General features: G+C 44.5%; 1 protein-coding gene across 1 annotated transcript in view; it reads right to left on the minus strand.

Annotated features, from left to right (window-relative positions):
* The window catches only part of LOC148515341 (solute carrier family 22 member 6-B-like), a 39420-nt gene that overhangs the window by 12436 nt on the left and 4643 nt on the right, over window positions 1–22341 (minus strand). Inside the window, exons 2-9 of the mRNA XM_088480141.1 lie at window positions 14957–15060; window positions 12549–12703; window positions 12164–12332; window positions 7026–7149; window positions 6360–6478; window positions 5515–5729; window positions 2111–2219; window positions 1828–2028 (exon numbers count right to left, since the gene is read on the minus strand). Of these exons, the coding sequence (XP_088336267.1) occupies window positions 1828–2028; window positions 2111–2219; window positions 5515–5729; window positions 6360–6478; window positions 7026–7149; window positions 12164–12332; window positions 12549–12703; window positions 14957–15060 (1196 nt within the window). The remainder of the gene's footprint in view (window positions 1–1827; window positions 2029–2110; window positions 2220–5514; window positions 5730–6359; window positions 6479–7025; window positions 7150–12163; window positions 12333–12548; window positions 12704–14956; window positions 15061–22341) is intronic.

The following is a 22341-nucleotide window of genomic DNA, read 5'->3' on the forward strand; positions in this document are numbered from 1 at the left end:
AACACAGAAAATAATTTTTTTTTTGGTTTGGACTGGAGTGTACTTTCGGGGGTTACAGCACCCTTAACGGTCAAGCCAGCCGGCCCTTTACTTATGACACAGGCGCACGCTTGGCACTACTTTGTTGATGCACGTGCGGCTACTGCGCACACAATTCACAAACACAGAAAATAATTTTTTTTTTGGTTTGGACTGGAGTGTACTTTCGGGGGTTACAGCACCCTTAACGGTCAAGCCAGCCGGCCCTTTACTTATGACACAGGCGCACGCTTGGCACTACTTTGTTGATGCACGTGCGGCTACTGCGCACACAATTCACAAACACAGAAAATAATTTTTTTTTTGTTTGGACTGGAGTGTACTTTCGGGGGTTACAGCACCCTTTAACGGTCAAGCCAGCCGGCCCTTTACTTATGACACAGGCGCACGCTTGGCACTACTTTGTTGATGCACGTGCGGCTACTGCGCACACAATTCACAAACACAGAAAATATATTATTTTTTTAGCACTTGGGGGGAGCACCCCTGATGGACAGAGCACCCCCTGGACAACACTACAGCACTCCTTTAGGACTGGGACACTGCACAGGACTTTGGAGTGGACACAGCCCCTATGGAGAACTGACTGCACAACACAGTCCAGCCAGCCCCTATGGACTTTGAAGTAGTGGACACAGCCCCTATTAACAACAGCAGCACAGCACAACACAGCCAGCCCCTATGGACTTTGAAGTAGTGGACAACAGCAGCACTACACTACACTACACTACACTACACTACACTACACAGCCCTAACTCCCACCCTCCCTCTTCACTGTCCACAGCCGAGTGAGAAAATGGCGCCGACGCGGGTACCTTATATAGGATCCAAAACCCGCGAGACTCGGAAGGCGGGATGATGACGTTTTGCCTCGATTTCAGATCCGAGTCAGGCGGGAAAAGTCGAGCCTGATTCGGATCGGACTCGGATCGGGGGGGCTCGGGGGGGTTCGGATTTCAGAAATCCGAACCCGCTCACCCCTAGTTGTAATGTTATTGATTTCTGCACTGTCATTGGCTTCACAGCATTGAAATATGACTAAAAAAGTAATCTACCACAACCCAAGCTGATTCTTGCCTGGACTATCTTCCCATGGAAAGATGCAATGTATATTTTGTGCAGAGCACCACTGAAATGGGAATAATGTAATTAGCTTCTACTGAACACTGAGGGCCTGACTCAGCAAGGAACATAGTTGCTAATACGCACGCAATTGTCCGATTGTTGTGTACTGTGCATGTGTATGCATCGCAGTGTGCGAATTAGCCATTGCGATTGGGATTGCAATCGCAGTGACTTTGCAGACCCATTGCAGAGTGATTGACAGGAAGTGCCATTTGTGGGTGGTGATGGGGGGTGGGTGGGGAAACGCAGGCGTACCAGTGCATTTCAACGCCGTTGCATGCATAAATAAGCCACTAAGATGCCCTATGCAGCCTGAGGCCTCATAGCGTGTGATGAAGTTAGCAATTCCTGAATAAGGTCAGAGCTTGTGCAAGTGTGCTTGAGGATGCGATGGTACTCGATTGTACCGATGGTTTCACAGTCGTGCTAAACATTACAGATGTGTGTAAGGTAAGGTGGGGCGTCCCTGTGTAGTGCTGCTACGGCATAGTGATCGCAATGGATTAGCATACTATCGCAGTTGAACTGTGTGCATAATCGCTATTGCATTCACAGTTGCGATCTGTAAAGAATCAGGCCCTGAGTAATGAGCAGATGTGGAACTATAATTCCCACTGTATAATGGTGTATACTGGAAAGTAGCAGAATAATATTACACCAACCTCTCCACATCCTGTATGGTCTCAGGGAGTGGTATGCCAAGCGTCTCTGGAAGGAAACAGGCGGCAAAGCCAGAAACTATAGGAAAGCAGCCATAAATAATGAGGGGAAGATGGATGTAATAATCTGCGGTGATCTGAATGAGTGGAGCTACTATTCCTCCAACCCGTGCCATCATGGTACCCAGTCCCATGCCAGACTGCCTGCAATGGAAACAATAAGTCATCAGTCAGATAAGGTCTATGGATCCGGTCTATTCTGCACATCACACTGAGTGTTTCTCACCTGATCACAGTTGGGTACAATTCACCAGTGTACAGGTACACACAACTGAACGATGCTGCCAGACAGCCCTTGCCGAAGACAGTTACTGACGTACGTACGATGGGAAGCTCTAGGAAACACAAATTCACATTTCTTTGATTTTTAATATGCAGGACACAGGGGACCAGGGACTAAATGACAGGGGCCTATTCATCAACACTAAAATACCGTTTTTAAGGACATTTTCCTTAAATACCGTTATTTTAGTATTCATGAAGAGACTTTACACAGGAGATATCACTGATATCTCCTGGTTAAGTCCTCCTGCCTTCATTTCCACACTCCCCAAACATTAGTATGGGGATATGGAAATTATGGTATTCATCAAATTCCAAAAATTATGTATATCCGGAATTTGATGGAGTTACTATCCGCCACTGTGAGGTGGCGAATAGCAGGTGAGACTTACCTGCTTCCAGCTGGTGAGGTCCCCCGACGTCTTCCTCCGGCACTCTGGTCCGTCCTCTGGCTCCGGTGGCTGCTCGAACACTGTGTTCTCCCAGCAGTACACAATGAAGTTTAGAAAAAAAAAGTAGAGTGTTGTGCTGGGAGCACACTTGTCTGAACAGCCACTGGAGCCGGAGGCAGCTGCAGCAGGCAGGTAAGTGCGGGACAGGGGGGAGGTTTTCGGAGGGGGGAGTGGGGGGGTTGGGGGAGACACACAAAATTACCGCAGCTGTAGGCAGTGCTGTGCATGCACTGGTTTTACTAATGTAACAGCGCATGCACAGCACTGATTCCAGCTGCGGTAAGGTAGAGTAGAGAGGGATAACTATCTATTTCCCGGAAAGCTGTCATCGCAAAATTACAGCTTTTCGGAATAGATAATTATGGAGAGGAGGAATGATGAATTCCTCAGGTAATTAGCTAGAACTCCATGTGAGTTCTAAACCTAATTTCCTCCAGAGAGTTTTAAGTTATGATGAATAGGCCCCTTAGTCATTGATGCTGACTTATACAATATAATAATCTTTTGTAATAAGGTTCCATATTCAGCTTATTCCTTAGATTTGGTACATACCTGGTATGTTGAAAGTCTGCAACATAATTGTGTTTTCTGCTGTGAATTAATACAAAGGGCTCTATTTACTACAATCCGCATATTGAATGCGGATTGTAGTGTGATATTACCGAGTGAATTCGCATTGCGAATTCAGGCAATATCACAGGGATTTACTATAAATCCCTTGCAGGGACAGAGCTTGCGATAAAGCTCTGTCCCTGCGGATCCCATCTGCACTCTAGTCGCGGTATTTTTGGAAAAAATACCGCGACTAAGAGCCCGCGCATGCGCCGACCGACCACCGCTACTACCCCCCCACCAACGCTAAGCCCTGCCCCCGGCGCTAAGCCCCGCCCCCACGATCGCGGGGCCCCGCGACCCCCCCCTCCCCCCCGCGACCCCCCCTCCCTTCATTACACTTACCTGCATCCTCCTGGCCTCCGGTGATCTTCTCCGGGCTTCCCGATCAGGTGATCTCCCATACTGCACTGGGACCCGATCACCTGATGACCGGGCCCCAGTGCACTGTGGGAGACCAGCTGACCGGAGAGGAGCCATCACCGGAGGCCCGATCACCGGTCCCTGGATTCAGGTAAGGAAAAAAAAAAATGTTTAATTTTTTTTTTTTTTTTTTTACAGTAATCAGCTTGCGGTCTACTTAGACCACATAGCTGATTACTGGTACCGGCTCCCGCCTCTGCTCTCTCCGTTAGAGCAGAGTGGGAGCCCGGTAACCGGGGGAGACCCTGGATAACGCCACCTCCAGGTGGCGTTATTATCACAGGGCTTCCCCCGGTATTTTTTTACAATTTATTTTTAGTAACTTGCACACAGATCACATTTCCCATTACAATTATGGGAAATGCGATCTGCTTTACTAAAAATAAGTGATACTGGGGGTTGGAGTAGAATTTTACTAATTCTACTCCAATTGCCCTGTAATAACTACAGGTGAAACTAAAATAATGTGAAAAGGGTGTGAAAACACCCTTTTTCACTTTATTTTAGTAAAAATAATGTTAATAAATAGAGCCCAAAGCATTTCCTTCTTCATAGATAAACCTTGGACTATTAGTGGCATAAATCAAAGCTATTTGCGGCAATAAGAAATGATTGTTTGCCTAAATTTATAAACAAACCCATGGAAGCCTGTTTTTTTGGTTGAAAATAGAGGACATTTAGTATTTGCAGGTACCCCACAAAAAACGTGTGTTCGGGAGATATCCTGAAATTATTAATTGATAAATAGGTCCCTCAATGTTGGTGCCTTGTGATATTGTGCATTGATTGAAACTCTGATGTAAACTAATGTAATTTGTTTGAAGAAAAGACCTTACAAATTGGATGCACGTCTAATCAGTCAAATTAGTGAGTTTTAACATAAAGGGGCATATTCCATTAGCCGCGAAATGTTGGAATCTGCCAAAAAGTATCGCGGATGATGTAATTTTGCTAGGTGGAAACTTTTTGCCTTATTCAATTGCAAAGACTTTTCGCATACGCGGAAAGTCAATGCAATGTAATAGGCGGAAAAGATTTGCCTCTGATAGCAGGCGGAAAAAAGTGCAGAATTGTGGTTTTGGGATACAAAGGTGGGGAAACCACTCAGCACCCTTGGGACAGCCCCCCAAAGGATAACCCCCCAAAAAGTGAGATGCACCCCAAAAAAGAACTTTGAAAAAGGGGGCAAAAAAGTACAAAGTGGGGGTAAAAACTTAGAAAACTAGCGAAATAGACTTTTGGGGGTCTGCAAGTATGAGTGAGCTGTTTTTTTTGATTGCAGGTGCTTGCTGAGGGTGCATTTTTTAAGTTTTTATAAACTTCACTTTAGCGACTTTTAAATATGCTTGCATCCATTTTCATGTACCCCAAATTTGACAGGACTACTTATTTTCACAAAAAAAACAGCTTAATGCTATTCTCCACCACTTGTGCACAGACGCTAATTAGCAGCTATTGACAGCACTTAAGTACCCCAAATAACTTCAGTAGGGCTATTCAGGGACATCTATATTGATCCCCAATGTTAGGGCATCTTTTGGGGGGTGTCTGGCTGATTTCCCCATTTCTGACAACACTTTTCGCCTGTTTGTGTTTCGCTTGGACATGTTTTCGCGTCCTTTGGAATTGAATACAACAAATAGCGGGGGCGTGCCCGATAAGTTTCTGCGACCAAAACACGTGAAGTCGGCGAAAAGTGTGGCATGCAAAAAAGTATTGCGGACCTCAGCTTTTCGTAGCTAATTGAATATGACCCAAAGTGTTTATCTCAGTAGTATCAATCTGTAGAGAACTGTAGATGGGTTGTGTAGAAATTTACCAAATTATCTTAAGCAACATGAAGTATCAAGAAACTATTTACCTTCAGGAACAAAGATATTCACTAAGATGGCAGCACCAGCTAAGAGCAAACTACCAGCTTGCAGCACACGGCGCCCCAAATAAGTAATCACCAAGTAGGATATAAACTTAGCTGGGATATCAACTGTACCAAAGATGATCTGAATGATGTAGATGCTGACCCCAAATTTCTGAAGGTCCATGGCCAGACCATAGTATGCAAAACTGGTGGAGAACCTGAGAGAGCAAGGCCAAAGAGAAGAAACAATGACAGATCTGAAGACATCTTCCAATGACTAAGGGAGATTTATTATGTTCCTACACTACCTTTATGATAACTTTTATTGGTATTGTGGCAAACCTATAAAATAGATGAAAAAGAACAGCACCATAGTACATTGTATTTGTCTCTAAAAACTAGAGATGTGCAGTTCAGTTCTCCAGAAACCCGAATTCATCTGAATTTTTTGAATCCGGACAGATCCGAGTCGCGGTTCTAATCTCCTGAAGAGATTTGGATAAATCTGAATCGTGGTTCTTATCTTCCAGTGTTTCGGAATTAGGATTTTAAATCCAAATTTCGGGTTTTGGATTGCAAAAATTACATGATTTTTGCTGTTTTTAAAAAGTTTTCATTTTTTTTTAAAAGTTCTAGAACCAAAAACCAAAACACTTGAGGGTCGGTTTGCAAAACCAAAACACTAAGATTAATCCAGATCCAAAACCAAAACACGGGGGTCAGCGCACATCTCTACTTAAATGAACATATACAAATGAAAATGGAGAACGGGAATATAATTTTGGAGTTTTAAGTAACAATGAAACAAACACATTTATTTATGTGTATTGGGTCAAAATTATACCTACCATGAACAACATATACATAAGGATGTCCGACGAATCACAGGTGTCCTAACCAGATCTAACACGGAATAATTAGTTTTCTGGGCTGCATTTATTTCCTTTTGCATTTCATATTTAATTGTCTGCAGGGAGAAAGAGGACAAAAATTAGAATGCAACGGTAGAAACTAGAAAGTCATATTTTTAAGAAGAAATGTTATAGTACAATATTTGATGAGCTTGGCAAAGTATTGTTAGAAGAGACATGCCAATATAGACAGCTGTGTGGGTGAGGTACGGACTTGCATCTTGGTTTATTTACCTATCCTGGCATCTTCAGTCCCAGAGCTGGATCTACATCATGGAAGAAGATGGGTACACAAAAACTGATGTGGATTACTCAGCCAGTTTATTATCTCTGATCGGATGAGGCATACAATGATATAAGTGCCCTTTATTTGCTTTACTCCACTTTCAGGAATATAGACAATGGACTTTTTGACTTTACATGTTTGAATGTGGTCAGTATTGCTGCATAGCTGCATTGGCGGATGCCCATTTTTATACACAAACTGCTTATTTTGATAACCTGACCGTACTGCATGTCCTGGTACATTATTGTACTCTGTGATTGTTTCCTCTGTACTAGCAGAACATCATGGATGATGTAAAATGCAGACAAGCTTCTTACCTCCACAGTGAGTTTTTCCACCTCCTCTGACCTCCCATTAATCCTGGCCACTTTCTTCAGGTCTTTTATTGCTTGATCATATTTACCAGTAAGAATAAGCCAGCGGCTGGACTCAGGGAGAAACCTGGGAGCCACAAACAGTGACATCATCACTGACATTTCTTGAGAATGTGCCATGGAGAGTTACACTTTTGCACAGGATTACATCACAAATAAATAAAAGATTAATATGAGAAAATGAAGGACGGCCCTATGTTAAACTATTAGGATTATTACAAACAGCCAAAGAGTGGACCCACAAAATTTGTCTACGTGTGCAAGGTTACTTTATCTGCTTGGGGCATTTCAAGGTTCTTGCACAAGAAGGTCCTTGGAACTAGGGGTGTGCACCGGCCACTTTTCGTGTTTTGCATTTTGGTTTTGGATCTGGATCTTTCTTCGTGTTTTGGATCTGGATTGGTTTTGCCAAAGCCACCCTTCCGTGTTTTGTGTTTTGTTGTGTTTTGGATCTGTATTTTTTTGGAAAAAAGCATAAAAACAGCTAAAATCACAGATTTTTTTTTTATTCCTACGCTATTATTAAACTCAATAACATTAATTTCCACTTATTTCCAGTCTATTCTGAACACCTCACACCTCACAATATTGTTTTTAGGCCAAAAGGTTGCTCCGAGGTAGCTGGATGACTATGCTAAGCAACACAAGTGGGCGGCACAAACACGTGGCCCATCTAGGAGTGGCATTGCAGTGGCAGACAGGATGGCAGATTGAAAAGCTAGGCCCCAAAGAGTACAGTGTCTTTGGGCCCTCCCACCGACCCTTATGTTGAATAAACAGGACATTCACACTTTAACAAACCAATCATTTCAGCGCCAGGGTCTGCCACATGACTGTGGCTGAAATGATTGGTTTGTTTGGGCTCCCACAAAACAAGCTGTCAATTAATCTGTCCCTGCACAAACTGGCTCTACAGAGGCAAGATGTTGTCCTCATCCTCCTCATCCACCGATTCCTCACCCTCTTCAGTGTTGTGTACATCCTCATCCTCACAGAGTATTAATTCGTCCCCGCTGGAATCCACCACCACAGGTCCCTCTGAACTTTCTGGAGGCTGGTCTTCCTGGTAGAATTGATAATTCATTTTGATGAACATCATCTTCTCCACATTTTGTGGAAGGAACCTCCTATGCCTTTCGCTGACAAGGTTCCCGGCTGCACTAAAAACTCTTTCGGGGTACACACTGGAGGGGGGGGGGGCAAATTAGGTAAAATAGAGCCAGTTTGTACATGGGCCTCCAAGTTGCCTCTTTTTCCTGCCAGTACGGGTACGGACTGTCTGAGATGCCTACTTGGATACTGTCACCCCACCATTCTGTCAATGGTGACAGCATCATATGCAGTGACAGTAGACATGTCAGAAATTGTTGGCAGGTCCTTCAGTCCAGACCAGATGTCCAAACTTGGTCCTGCCTGCCTGCATCACCGCCAGTGGGTAGGTTAGGATATCTAAGCTGTTTCCTGGCAGCTCCAGTTGCTGAAGAAAATGAAGAAGGAGCTGTTGACGTGTCACGTTCCGCTTCAGCTGACAGTGTTTTCACCAGAATGTCTTTGCACCTCTGCAGGCTTGTGTCTGCCAGAGAGAGAGACACCACGTAGGCTTTAAACCTACTGTAGGATCGAGCACGGTGGCCAAAATTTTGTGGTCTGATTGCAACAGATTGACCACCCTCGAATCCTGGGAAAGCGAATTAAGGGCTTCATCCACAAGTCCCACATACCAAGCGGAATCGCTCTGTCTTAGATCCTCCTTCAATTTCTCCAGCTGCTTCTGCAAAAGTCTGATGAGGGGAATGACCTGACTCAAGCTGGCAGTGTCTGAACTGACTTCACGTGTGGCAAGTTCGAAGGGCTGGAGAACCTTACACAACACGGAAATCATTCTCTACTGCCCTTGAGTCAGGTGCATACCCCCTCCTTTTCCTATGTCATAGGTGGATGTATAAGCTTGAATGGCCTTTTGCTGCTCCTCCATCCTCTGAAGCATATAGAGGGTTAAGTTCCACTGCGTTACAACCTCTTGCTTCAGGTGATGGCAGGACAGAGTGTTTGCTGGCGCTCCAGTCTTCGGCACACAGTCGCTGAATGGCGAAAGTGGCCCGAAATTTTTCGGGCCATCCAAAGCGTCTCCTGCACGCCCCTGCCGTTTTTCAGAAAATTCTGCACCACCAAATTTATTGTGTGAGCAAAACATGGGACGTGCTGGAATTTGCCCAGATGTAATGCCTGCAAAATATTGGTGGCATTGTCAGATATCACAAATCCCCAGGAGAGTCTAAGTGGGGTAAGCCATTGGGCGATGATTTCCCTCAGTTTCTCTAAGAAGTTGTCGGCGGTGTGCCTCTTACTGAAACCAGTGATAAACAGCGTAGCCTGCCTTGGAATGAGCTGGCGTTTCTGAGATGCTGCTACTGGTGACGCTGCTGTTGTTGCTGCGTAAGGCTATACATCTACCCAGTGGGATATCACAGTCATATAGTCCTTAGTCTGCCCTTAGTCTGCCCTGTTCCACTTGTCCACATGTCCATGTTTAAGTGGACATTGGGTGCAACCGCATTTTTTAGGGCACTGAGGACACTTTTTCTGATGTTTCTGTACATTCTCGGTATCACCTGCCTAGTGAAGTGGAATCTAGATGGGATTTGGTAGACGTAGCAATGCAGGATCCTCCGGAGGATTCCCGGATAGGAGAGGAGTCAGTTATGCCAGTGACATGGCCTGCAGGACTACTTCCGATCCTGATTGAGGAGGAAATTGACGAGGAGGGAGTTGACGGTGTGGTTTGCAGGTGCTTGGATACAACAGGACAAAGGGATTTAGGTGTCCCTGGACTGCTTATGGTCTTAGCCACAGTTTCTGAACTTGGCAGTAACTTTTTATGAACGTGCTGCAGGTGACATATAAGGGAGGAGTTCCTAGGTGGTTAACGTCCTTACCCCTACTTATTTCACCTTTACATAAGGTACATACAGTATGGCAAGACAGTTGTTGTCCGGATTTGGATGGCCGTGATGGGCTTTTTCATCCCAAGGACAGCAACTCTTTCCCTTGGTACCTGATTTAAACAAACCACCTCACCATCAGAATACTCCTCGTCAACTACCTCCTCAGCGCCAGCTACACCAATATCCTCATCCTGTTGTACTTCAACAGTGACATCTTCATTTTGAATATAAGCAACTGCCCTGTGGGTGCTCCTTCCAGCACTTGCAGAGGGCGTGCAAATGGTGGAAGGAGCCACCTCTTCCCGTCCAGTGCTGGGAAGGTCAGGCATCGCAACCGCCGGCACCGACACACTTGGACTCTCCTTGGGGATTTATGATATCTTCTTAGAATTAGAACGCATAGTATTTTGCTGTGTTTTGCCAACTTAACTCGTTTCAGTTTTCTAGTGGGAGGAGGGCTTCCATTGTCATGTGAAGCTGAACATAGGGAAGGACCTTAGCTGTTCCTTGCCACTCCATGTCGTAAATGGCATATTGGCAAGTTTACGTTTCTCCTCAGACGATTTCAATTTATTTTTTAAGGTCATTTTACTGAACTTTGGCTTTTGGATTTTACATGCTCTCTACTATGACATTGGGCATCAGCCTTGGCACACGTCGTTGATGGCATTTTATCGTTTAGGTCATGACTAGTGGCAGCAGCTTCAGCACTAGGAGGAAGTGGTTCTTGATCTTTCCATATTTTATTCTCCAAATTTTTGTCCTCCATTACTTTTATGGAGTGAATCACCCCTGTAAAAATATATTTTTTTCAGGGGCAGCAGCCCTCCTTGACAGACAGCAGCACAGGACCTCTGCACAGCTATGCCGATGACAGTGACAGTGACAGTGACAGCTACACTGATGACAGTGACAGGTGTTTTTTCTTATGACAGCGACAGCTACACCGATGACAGTGACAGCTACACTGATGACAGTGACTGGTGTTTTTTTTATGACAGTGACAGCGACAGCTACACCAATGAAAGTGACAGTGACAACTATGCCGATGACAGTGACAGTAACACCGATGACAGTGACAGTTGTTTTTTGTATGACAGTGACAGCTACACCGATGACAGTGACAGGTGTTTTTTTTATGCTAGTGACAGGTACGCCAGTGACAGTGACAGCGACAGCTACACCAATGACAGTGACAGAGATAGACATACTGATGACAGAGACAGGTGTTTTGTTTTAATGACAGTGACAGCGACAGCTACAGCGGTGAAAGTGACAGCTACACCGAGGACAGTGACAGGTGTTTTTTTTTTATGACAGTGACAGCGACAGCTACACCCCGATGACCATGACAGCTACACCGATGACGGTGACAGGTGTTTTTTTTATGACAGTGACAGTGACAGCTACAGTAACAGCAACAGCGACAGCAGAGATACAGAGGGCAGCCACTGAACCACTGATAATAATTAGAGCCCTCAAAGTCCACTGGTTATATGCTACCATGGCTATTACCCAGAGATGAGTTGCTGAATTTGCTTTGCCAATCAGCAAAATGGTCCAGTATTTGTACTCTAGAAATAGAGCTGGGACAGCATTACAGCATATATTACTGCTTTGTGATGTGCTTGGGATACTATAAAGGAGAAGTGAAGGTGAACAAAAATAATTGAGGAGAGCTGGATGGAATGTACTGTATATGATAGGTGGAACCCTTACGGAAAAATTCTTCTGGAAAAACTGTGCAATTCTGTGTCTAAGAGAATCAAAATGTCAATATAAAATATCATATTTTTGTATTATTACCATATGAGGAGTCTTCTTATATCCAATAGAAATGGGCTTGAATTGTAATGCTCTAATAATTTACAGAATATAATCTCATATATTGATGTTAATTATGTATTTGATGGGGAGATTTAATAAAGCTTGGAGAGAGATAAAATTGGAGATAAATAGCACCAACCAATCAGCTCCTAACTGTCACTTTACTGGCTGTGTTTGAAAAATGACAGTTGGGAGCTGATTGGTTGATGCTATTTATCTCCAATTTTATCTCTCTCCAAGCTTTATTAAATCTCCCCCTTAGAGAGATGCTGTATTACAAACAATAGTGAAAAAAAAGATATACAATACCATGTATAGAGAAAATAGATGAAGAAGGGAATAGATGCTGCCAACTGTAGCATGCGCCAGTCCCGGATCAGATAAGCCAGTAACACCAATACCAATTGACCAATTGTGTAACAGTACCCAGTGGCTGTAATGGTCAGGGCCCGAGCTTGCATGGGGATCCATTCCACAACTACAAAGAAACCATATGGATAAAAAGCCACTAAATAAATGTTTGTTTTATTTCACTAAACTAACCCTTTCTCGCTGTTGTCTGTTCTGTCCCTTAGGGGAAGATACTGTTTACAAGCAAAGGTAACATGGTGAGCTCATCCATAAAGAACAGATATTCTACCTATACAAACAACCATTTGCCTTGATACAATAGTATGATGGATTTTACACTTACTCAGAGAGTAGGAATTGAGAACAATGCCAGAAAGAGCTACCCCAGTCAGGAAACGGAACACACAGTACATGATGTAGTTAGGAGCAAATGCCGCAATTAATCCACATACAGACAACTGAAGATTCGACCAGATATTCAATGGTCTGCGTCCAAACCTGTGGGCATAAGTAAGGAAAATATTTGTTATCTTACCAGCTTTAGAACTGATCATATTTTATTGCATAGGAGGATGCATGTATTCAGTGATGTACCTTGCTATATTTATGGAAAAGGCCACCTTATATTCATAGTCATTGACTTTTATTCATACATACATGACTCTGCTAACAGCAATATATGTTACATGGTTTTAGGATTTCTTTCTGTTTATCAATATCACTATAATATAAAGTTAAGGGTCTGCCTGTTCGTTTGGGCTAATCTCTTGAACCACTAGAAGGATTTTGATGGGGTTTTAATTTTCACTATTCTATACAGCATTAGTCGAGGTAGGTATAGGTGTATAAAGCATTCACTTGTGACAAAAGGGAGCCGAGCAGTGACGATTTTTCTGAAGTAGTCACAGGAAAAACTGTTGTGCTGTATGAGTGACTGCTGCTGTTGCTGCAGGGGTGAGGGCTTGGCTCTCTGAGACAGTGAGAGCCAATCAGAACTAGCAATGTGACCTGTTGCTTAGCAGCAGCCTAGAGAGGGGAGGGAGTCAGGGACTGAGCAGGGTCACATCTGAGGCAGACAGAGAGTGAAAGACAGCCTCCAACAAACCCATGAAGATGCCCTGATGCAGACACAGTAGCCAGGAAAGAGCCAGGAGAGGCATAGCTACCAGGAATAAAAAAACAAACAAACAAACAGCCATCAGAACACCATCGAATGACAAAAAGGTAAAAACACTACCATTGGAACAAAAACATCAATGGTTAGTAACCATCCTATGCTGAACCTGCAGGTGGACTCCCACAACTCCTCCACCATGAAGTGCTCCCTCTCTAGCATGATATCTACGCTCAGCCACACGCCCTTGCTGAACAAGAGGCACCTTTAGGATTTTTCGAAAAGATTCTGAATCCCGGCTGTACTGTGTCACCAGACATGTCTTATATGCATCATTGAGTGTTTGTGGTTTCTGCTTATGTTCGAACAGTATGCTTCTGTCTGAATCTAGGACCTTCTTGTAGGCGTCCTCTATTTCTCTATTTCTCTGGGATTGTATTTTCTGGATATTCAGAATCTTTTCGATAATCCTAATTAAACATTGGCATATCTTATTGCAATATGAAAAACTTTTAGAAATGCTTCCCATGAGACCCCACATCATCTTGAGAAAAGCACCAGATCTTAATTGTAAACTAAACAAGAATAATATTCTACCAATGTGGTAGGAAGACGCCACAGTGAGTGTGTAACTAGGAACATACTCTGGCCAGTTCTATTATACTCTGGTGTATCAGTTTATATGGAGAACTACAGCTCCCATCAAATTCCGCATTCCTTCCCTTTAGACTCCCCCCTTCCCTTTAGACCCCCCCACTTCCCTTTAGACTGTAAGCTCCATGACCAGGGCCCTCCTCCCTCCTCTTCTCATTACCTACTTCTCTTGCACACTAGCTACACTCTACACCACCTCCTCAGGCTAGTTTCACACGTGCCCTGTTTTGACCGGGCAGTAAAAAGTCGCCCTTTTTTTTGCCAGGTGTGAAAAAAAGATAAACAGGGAAGCAGTTGGATCCTTTCACACGGCCCGGGCACGGCACGGTTGCTGTGTAACAGCCGTGAGTATCCACTAGCAGGACGGCTGACGTGCCGTGCCTGTGCCGTCCCTGCACGCCAGTGGTGTATAGGAAACAATGTTTCCTTTCACACACACTGGCTTGTGCTGGCCGGGTCTGTGCAGCAGCTGCGCATGCCCAATAGATAAAAAAAAACAAAAACATTAAAAGCGGCTCAAAGCCGCTGCTTGTAAAAGGCACTGAGTGCCTGAACAAACCTGTCCGGCTACCGCCTGTTTTTTGCCTGGCCGGGCAAAACCGGCAGGTGTGTAACTGGCCTCAGGCTCTATGTCCCCGGACTTCGCACCTTTGATTTTTTGTTTCTTCAGATAACCCATACCCACACTAATAGCTACAGGTTTCAACAAATGCTGAATATTTCCATTGCACCCCTTGCATCAGGGGCTGTGTTGAGATTTGTAGTGCTATTTGTTACTTTTTTACTGTATTGTACTCTACTGTTGTACTCTGTTTTGTCTTATTGTTTTGACCTCTGTACTGAGGATCACTTGTGGCATCTTATAAGATAATAATAATAATTGTGACAGTAACATAACCTGCTGTCACCACCTTCTCTGCTAATAAATCAAACACTAATGGTTAAACCTAACTTTGAATAATCAAATCACAATATTGTCTTACTTGTCTGACAGACCCCCAAACACAATGGACCCAACCAGCACTCCTGACATGAAAATGGATTGAGCCAGCTGCATCATTCTGTAACGACTACAGACCAGATCCCACTGCAAGAAAGTACAGAGGGATGAGAGAAGAATTTGGGGCAGCTATACAGACAAGGGGAATGAAATGCAGGACAATTTGAAACTGTAACATTAAACAGTGGGTAACAGAAATATGATCTACTAGTGTTTGCCTGCAGATTTGCTCGCGTGGATGTCTGTTATTGCTCAGCGGACCTAATTTTACAAAGACAATTGGGGCATCTAATATTGTGATTTATATTTTATATTGTAGACATTGATCACAAAATGTCTTAGTAAACAATATTTGCAGTTTTTCCTTCAGGGTTTAACACAGAAAGATGGTTGGGGCTGCCAACTCGTGAACAAGCCACTTAACCTATAGTAACACTGAAAGGTTGCAAGTAAATGAACACTACATTTTTCAATTAAATTTGCAATGCATTTCACAACAGAGATTGGGCACCAATTGGCGCCGCCACTTCATTAATTTCTAAAATGTAATGGCTACCAGGGTATGCTGTCACTAGGAGATATGCAAGTCTACCAGTTCCTAGTAACCATGGTCTGCTGGAACCTGTAGTCCCCCTGTAAAAAAGCACCGTAAAAATAGACAGAAATGCATTAGAAAAAAATATTAAAATAAAAACGCCAACATAATCCCACTTTTACCCATTTATTGCTCACCTATTTACAAGTTGGGTGGTCCTCTTTGGTTCATGTAGCAATCCCAAACCTGGCTAGGTTGGTATGACAGCTTCTCAGTGGCATCACTAGGGGGGGTGACACCAAAGTGCAGGCTCCTCCTCAGTGACCAGGAGCTGTACGCTGCAATGTGATGTTAGTGCGCAGCGCCCGACTACTGGTCACTGAGGAGGAGCCGGCAATGCAGTGAGAGTCTCTGGGGCAACCCGGTATCTCAGGGAGTGCTTGGTACATCCCCATAATGAAGAAACCGGGGAGTTGTACCACAAGGCCATGCCCATCCACTGATGCAATGCTCCTTTTTGCCTGCAGGGGGATTGCTTGCCGCACTGGGTGTCATTGACCCCAGTGACGCCACTGCAACTTCTAATACAGTCTTTGTTTACAAACAGAGTGGCCTTGCTCTTATTGGTCAGAAAAGCCACTCTGATTGGTTAGTACCCTATGTGAGCTGGTTGCTTCTAACCAATCAGAGTGACTTTTCTCATGCTGTGATCAATTAGAATGAAGCCACTCTGTTGATTGGAATGACAGGCACTAATTTGGCGAATACATAAGGACTGTATTGAGACAATTCACCATTCTCCTGATGCCAGGGTCAAGGGATTGGCAAAATGTTGGGCAATCTCATTTTATACATTCTGACCCAAAAATTATTGAAATTGGTGAATTTGGGATTTCTAAAATGCTGCATTTTGCCAACCCCATGACAAATTGATGATTATCGGAGTTTGCCAATAGGCAGAACAGATTGCCAATTGGATAGGATCGGCATAATAAATCAGGGAATTGGTCTGTAGATGTATGGCCTGCATAAGTCAGTCTTCAGTGACAGGGATGCTCATAGAGCAAGTTTAATGTTGTTCCACGTGTTGTGCTATGCTATATGAAACAAAGGAGACTAATTAAATTGCTCTATCATTCTATCAAACTGAGTGGCTTCACTTTAATTACACAGAGCCATTCTGATTGGTTAGAAGTATGTAGTCCACGTGGCATTCTAACCAATCAGAGTGATTTTTCTCATACTCTGAACAATCAGAGTGAAGATGCTGTTTGATAGAAATTATATTGGGGCCTATTTATCAATCATCTTTTACTGATGTTTTCACACCATTTTCATATCATTTTTAGGGGTGTGCACCGGCCACTTTTCGTGTTTTGTGTTTTGGTTTTGGATTTGGATCTTTCTTCGTGTTTTGGATCTGGATTGGTTTTGCCAAAACCACCCTTCCGTGTTTTGGGTTCTGGGTTTTGTGTTTTTAAAAAGCATAAAAACAGCTAAAGTCACAGAATTTGTGGGTTTTTCTGCTCCTATGCTATTATTAACCTCAATAACCTTAATTTCCACTCATTTCCAGTCTATTCTGAACACCTCACAATAGTGTTTTTATATCCAAAAGGTTGTACCGAGGTAGCTGGATGACTATGCTAAGAGATACGAGTGGGCGGCACAAACATGTGGTCCATCTAGGAGTGACACTGCAGTGGCAGACAGGATGGCAGTTTGAAAAACTAGGCCCCAAACAGTACATAATTCAAAGAAAAAAAAGAGGTGCAAGATGGAATTGTTTTGGGCCCTCCCACCCACCCTTATGTTGTATAAACAGGACATGCACACTTTAACAAACCAAACATTTCAGTGCCGGGGTCTGCCACACAACTGTGGCTGAAATGATTGGTTCATTTGGGCCCCCACAAAACAAGCTGGCAATTAATCTGTCCCTGCACAAACTGGCTCTACGGAGGCAAGATGTCGTCCTCATCCTCCTCATCCACCGATTCCTCACCCTCTTCAGTGTTGTGTACATCCTCATCCTCACAGAGTATTAATTCGTCCCCGCTGGAATCCACAACCACAGGTCCCTCTGTACGTTCTGGAGGCTGGTCTCCCTGGAAGAGTTGATAATTCATTTTATGAACATCATCTTCTCCACATTTTGTGGAAGCAACCTCCTACGCCTTTCGCTGACAAGGTTCCCGGCTGCACTAAACACTGTTTCGGAGTACACACTGGAGGGGGGGCAACTCAGGTAAAATAGAGCCAGTTTGTACAGGGACCTCCAAATTGCTTCTTTTTCCTGCCAGTACAGGTACGGACTGTCTGACATGCCTACTTGGATGCTGTCACCGATGTAATCCTTTAACAGACAGACACACGCTTGTCGCTGCTGCTTTAAGGATGCAGGTGCGGCTACAGCCCACACATTTCACAAAGACAGAAAAAAAAAGAAGAATTTTTTTATTGTTTGTGGAGTGCACTTTGAGGGTTAGTCCACCCTTTAACAGACAGACGCATGCTTGTCGCTGCTGCTTTGAGGATGCAAGTGCGGCTACAGCCCACACAATTCACAAAGACAGAAAAAAAAGAAGAATATTTTTATTGTTTGTGGAGCACACTTTGAGGGTGTCACCACCCTTTAACAGACAGGCACACGCTTGTCGCTGCTGCTTTAAGGATGCAGGTGCGGCTACAGCCCACACATTTCACAAAGACAGAAAAAAAAAGAAGAATATTTTTATTGTTTGTGGAGCGCACTTTGAGGGTTACACCACCCTTTAACAGACAGACGCACGCTTGTCGCTGCTGCTTTGAGGACAGTATCATATGCAGTGACAGTATACTTGTCAGAAATTGTTGGCACGTCCTTCAGTCCAGACCAGATGTCCAAACCGGCCCTTGACTTATGACACAGGCGCACGCTTGGCGCTGCTACTGTGTTGATGCACGTGTGGCTACATCGCACACAAGTCACAAACACATTAAAAAAATAGTTTTTTATTTTTTGGAGCACTTTGAGGGTTACACCACCCTTTAACAGACAGATGCACGCTTGTCGCTGCTGCTTTGAGGATGCAAGTGCGGTTACAGCCCACACAATTCACAAAGACAGAAAAAAAAAGAAGAATTTTTTTATTGTTTGTGGAGCGCACTTTGAGGGTTACACCACCCTTTAACAGACAGAAGCACACTTGTCACTGCTGCTTTGAGGATGCAAGTGCGGCTACAGCCCACACAATTCACAAAGACAGAAAAAAAAAGAATTTTTTTATTGTTTGTGGAGCGCACTTTGAGGGTTACACCACCTTTTAACAGACAGACGCACGCTTGTCGCTGCTGTTTTGAGGATGCAGGTGGAATCTAGACGGGATTTGGAACCGGGGACACACTACCTCCATCAATTGTCTAAATCCCACTGCACTAATGGCGGATACCGGACGCACGTCTAACACCAACATAGCAGTCAAGGCCTCAGTTATACGTTTTGCTTCAGGATGACTGCTGTCGCACTTCATCCTCATCGCTAGGGACTGTTGGAGGGTCAATTGTTTAGTAAAAGTAGTGGTGTTCCTTCTTCCTCTCTGGGATGATGAACAACTCCCAGCAGCAGCAACAGCACTAGGAGGAAGTGATTCTTGATCTTTCCCTATTTTATTTTTATCGGAGAAAGTTTGGTCCTCCATTTATGTTATATTGATATATACGTGCGGCTAAGGCGCACACAAACACAGAAAATATTTTTTTATTTTTGCTGGAGAGTAGTGCTCTTTGTGGGTTACACCACCCTTTAAGAAATGAGCCAGCCGGCTCTTTACTTATGGGACACAGGCGCACGCTTGGCGCTGCTCCTTTGTTGATGCACGTGCAGCCACAGTGCACACAATTCACAAACACAGAAAATATTTTTTTATTTGGTTTGGAGTGTACTTTGGGGGTTACAGCACCCTTTAACGGTCAAGCCAGCTGGCCCTTTACTTATGACACAGGCGCACGCTTGGTACTACTTTGTTGATGCACGTGCGGCTACTGCGCACACAATTCACAAACACAGAAAATATTTTTATATTTGGTTTGGAGTGTACTTTGGGGGTTACAGCACCCTTTAACGGTCAAGCCAGCCGGCCCTTTACTTATGACACAGGCGCATGCTTGGCACTACTTTGTTGATGCACGTGCGGCTACTGCGCACACAATTCACAAACACAGAAAATATTTTTTTACTTGGTTTGGAGTGTACTTTGGGGGTTACAGCACCCTTCAACGGTCAAGCTAGCCGGCCCATTACTTATGACACAGGCGCACACATGGCACTACTTTGTTGATGCACGTGCGGCTACTGCGCACACAATTCGCAAACACAGAAAATATTTTTTTATTTGGTTTGGAGTGTACTTTGGGGGTTACAGCACCCTTTAACGGTCAAGCCAGCCGGCCCTTTACTTATGACACAGGCGCACGCTTGGCACTACTTTGTTGATGCACGTGCGGCTACTGTGCACACAATTCACAAACACAGAAAATATTTTTTTATTTGGTTTGGAGTGTACTTTGGGGGTTACAGCACCCTTTAACGGTCAAGCCAGCCGGCCCTTTACTTATGACACAGGCGCACGCTTGGCACTACTTTGTTGATGCACGTGCGGCTACTGCGCACACAATTCACAAACACAGAAAATATTTTTTTATTTGGTTTGGAGTATACTTTGGGGGTTACAGCACCCTTTAACGGTCAAGCCAGCCGGCCCTTTACTTATGACACAGGCGCACGCTTGGCACTACTTTGTTGATGCACGTGCGGCTACTGCGCACACAATTCACAAACACAGAAAATATTTTTTTATTTGGTTTGGAGTGTACTTTGGGGGTTACAGCACCCTTTAACGGTCAAGCCAGCCGGCCCTTTACTTATGACACAGGCGCACGCTTGGCACTACTTTGTTGATGCACGTGCGGCTACTGCGCACACAATTCACAAACACAGAATTTTTTTTTTATTTGGCTTGGAGTATACTTTGGGGGTTACAGCACCCTTTAACGGTCAAGCCAGCCGGCCCTTTACTTATGACACAGGCGCACGCTTGGCACTACTTTGTTGATGCACGTGCGGCTACTGCGCACACAATTCACAAACACAGAAAATATTTTTTTATTTGGTTTGGAGTGTACTTTGGTGGTTACAGCACCCTTCAACGGTCAAGCCAGCCGGCCCATTACTTATGACACAGGCGCACGCATGGCACTACTTTGTTGATGCACGTGCGGCTACTGCGCACACAATTCACAAACACAGAAAATATTTTTTTATTTGGTTTGGAGTGTACTTTGGGGGTTACAGCACCCTTTAACGGTCAAGCCAGCCGGCCCTTTACTTATGACACAGGCGCACGCTTGGTACTACTTTGTTGATGCACGTGCGGCTACTGCGCACACAATTCACAAACACAGAAAATATTTTTTTATTTGGTTTGGAGTGTACTTTGGGGGTTACAGCACCCTTTAACGGTCAAGCCAGCCGGCCCTTTACTTATGACACAGGCGCACGCTTGGTACTACTTTGTTGATGCACGTGCGGCTACTGCGCACACAATTCACAAACACAGAAATTTTTTTTTTTTTTTTTAGCACTTGGGGGGAGCACCCCTGACGGACAGAGCACCCCCTGGACAACACTACAGCACCCCTTTTCGGACTGGGACACTGCACAGGACTTTGGAGTGGACACAGCCCCTATGGACAACTGACTGCACAACACAGTCCAGCCAGCCCCTATGGACTTTGAAGTAGTGGACACAGCCCCTATGGACAACAGCAGCACAGCGCAGCACAGCACAGCACAACACTACTCTGCACTACACTACACTACACTACACAGCCCAGCCAGCCCTAACTCCCACCCTCCCTCTTCACTGTCCACAGCCGAGTGAGAAAATGGCGCCGACGTGGGTACCTTATATAGGATCCAAAACCCACGAGACCCGGAAGGCGGGATGATGACGTTTTGCCTCGATTTCAGATCCGAGTCAGGCGGGAAAAGTCGAGCCTGACTCGGATCGGCCTCGGATTTGGGGGGCTCGGGGGGGTTCGGATTTCAGAAATCCGAACCCGCTCACCCCTAATAATTTTAGTTTCACATAAATTTATCACAGGGATTTTGCAAAAATCTCCTCCATGCCTTAAAATGTGCATCCATTCTGCATGTTGATTGCGATCAGCCCAGATTTTTCAAGCTTCAATTGTTAAATATTTCCTTGTTCAGCTGCTCTACCCTATTCACACAGTTACAGTAATCCAGGATTTGATGTCTTCCTATGATCAACTGTGCTGAACTGAACGAATAGAATGACTAGGTGCTGCCTTGCTGCTGAGAGATAATACAATACAAAGGGATAGTGTGACTTCTGCACCAGTGTAATTTATTGATTACCATATATTACTAAACCCCCATATAATTATTTTCTTTGTTTCTTAATTTCTCTTTCAGGGTGTGAAGCCTTATGACAACCAATACAGGGAATGGGATTGAAATACTGGCGGCTCAACAGCCGCCAGTTCAAATCCTGACAGTGACAGTCCGACAGATCGAGATCTCGACGTGCTTTTGTAAGTACCCTAACCCTCCTCTCTCCCCCACCCTAACCCTAACCATCCCTTAGGGGTGCCTAGCGTTAACCTCCCCTCCTAATGCCTAAACCCTAACCTTCCCCCAGGGGTGCCTAAAATTAACCCTCCCTCCCCTTCCCCTAAACCTAACCCTCCCGGGGGGTGTCTAACCCTAACCTTCCCCCTAATGCCTAACCCTAACCCCCCTTCCCCTAGCCTAACCCTAACCTTCCCCG

Source organism: Taudactylus pleione, unplaced genomic scaffold (assembly GCF_031769625.1).
Source record: "Taudactylus pleione unplaced genomic scaffold, aTauple2 ptg000250l, whole genome shotgun sequence".
Taxonomy (NCBI): domain Eukaryota; kingdom Metazoa; phylum Chordata; class Amphibia; order Anura; family Myobatrachidae; genus Taudactylus; species Taudactylus pleione.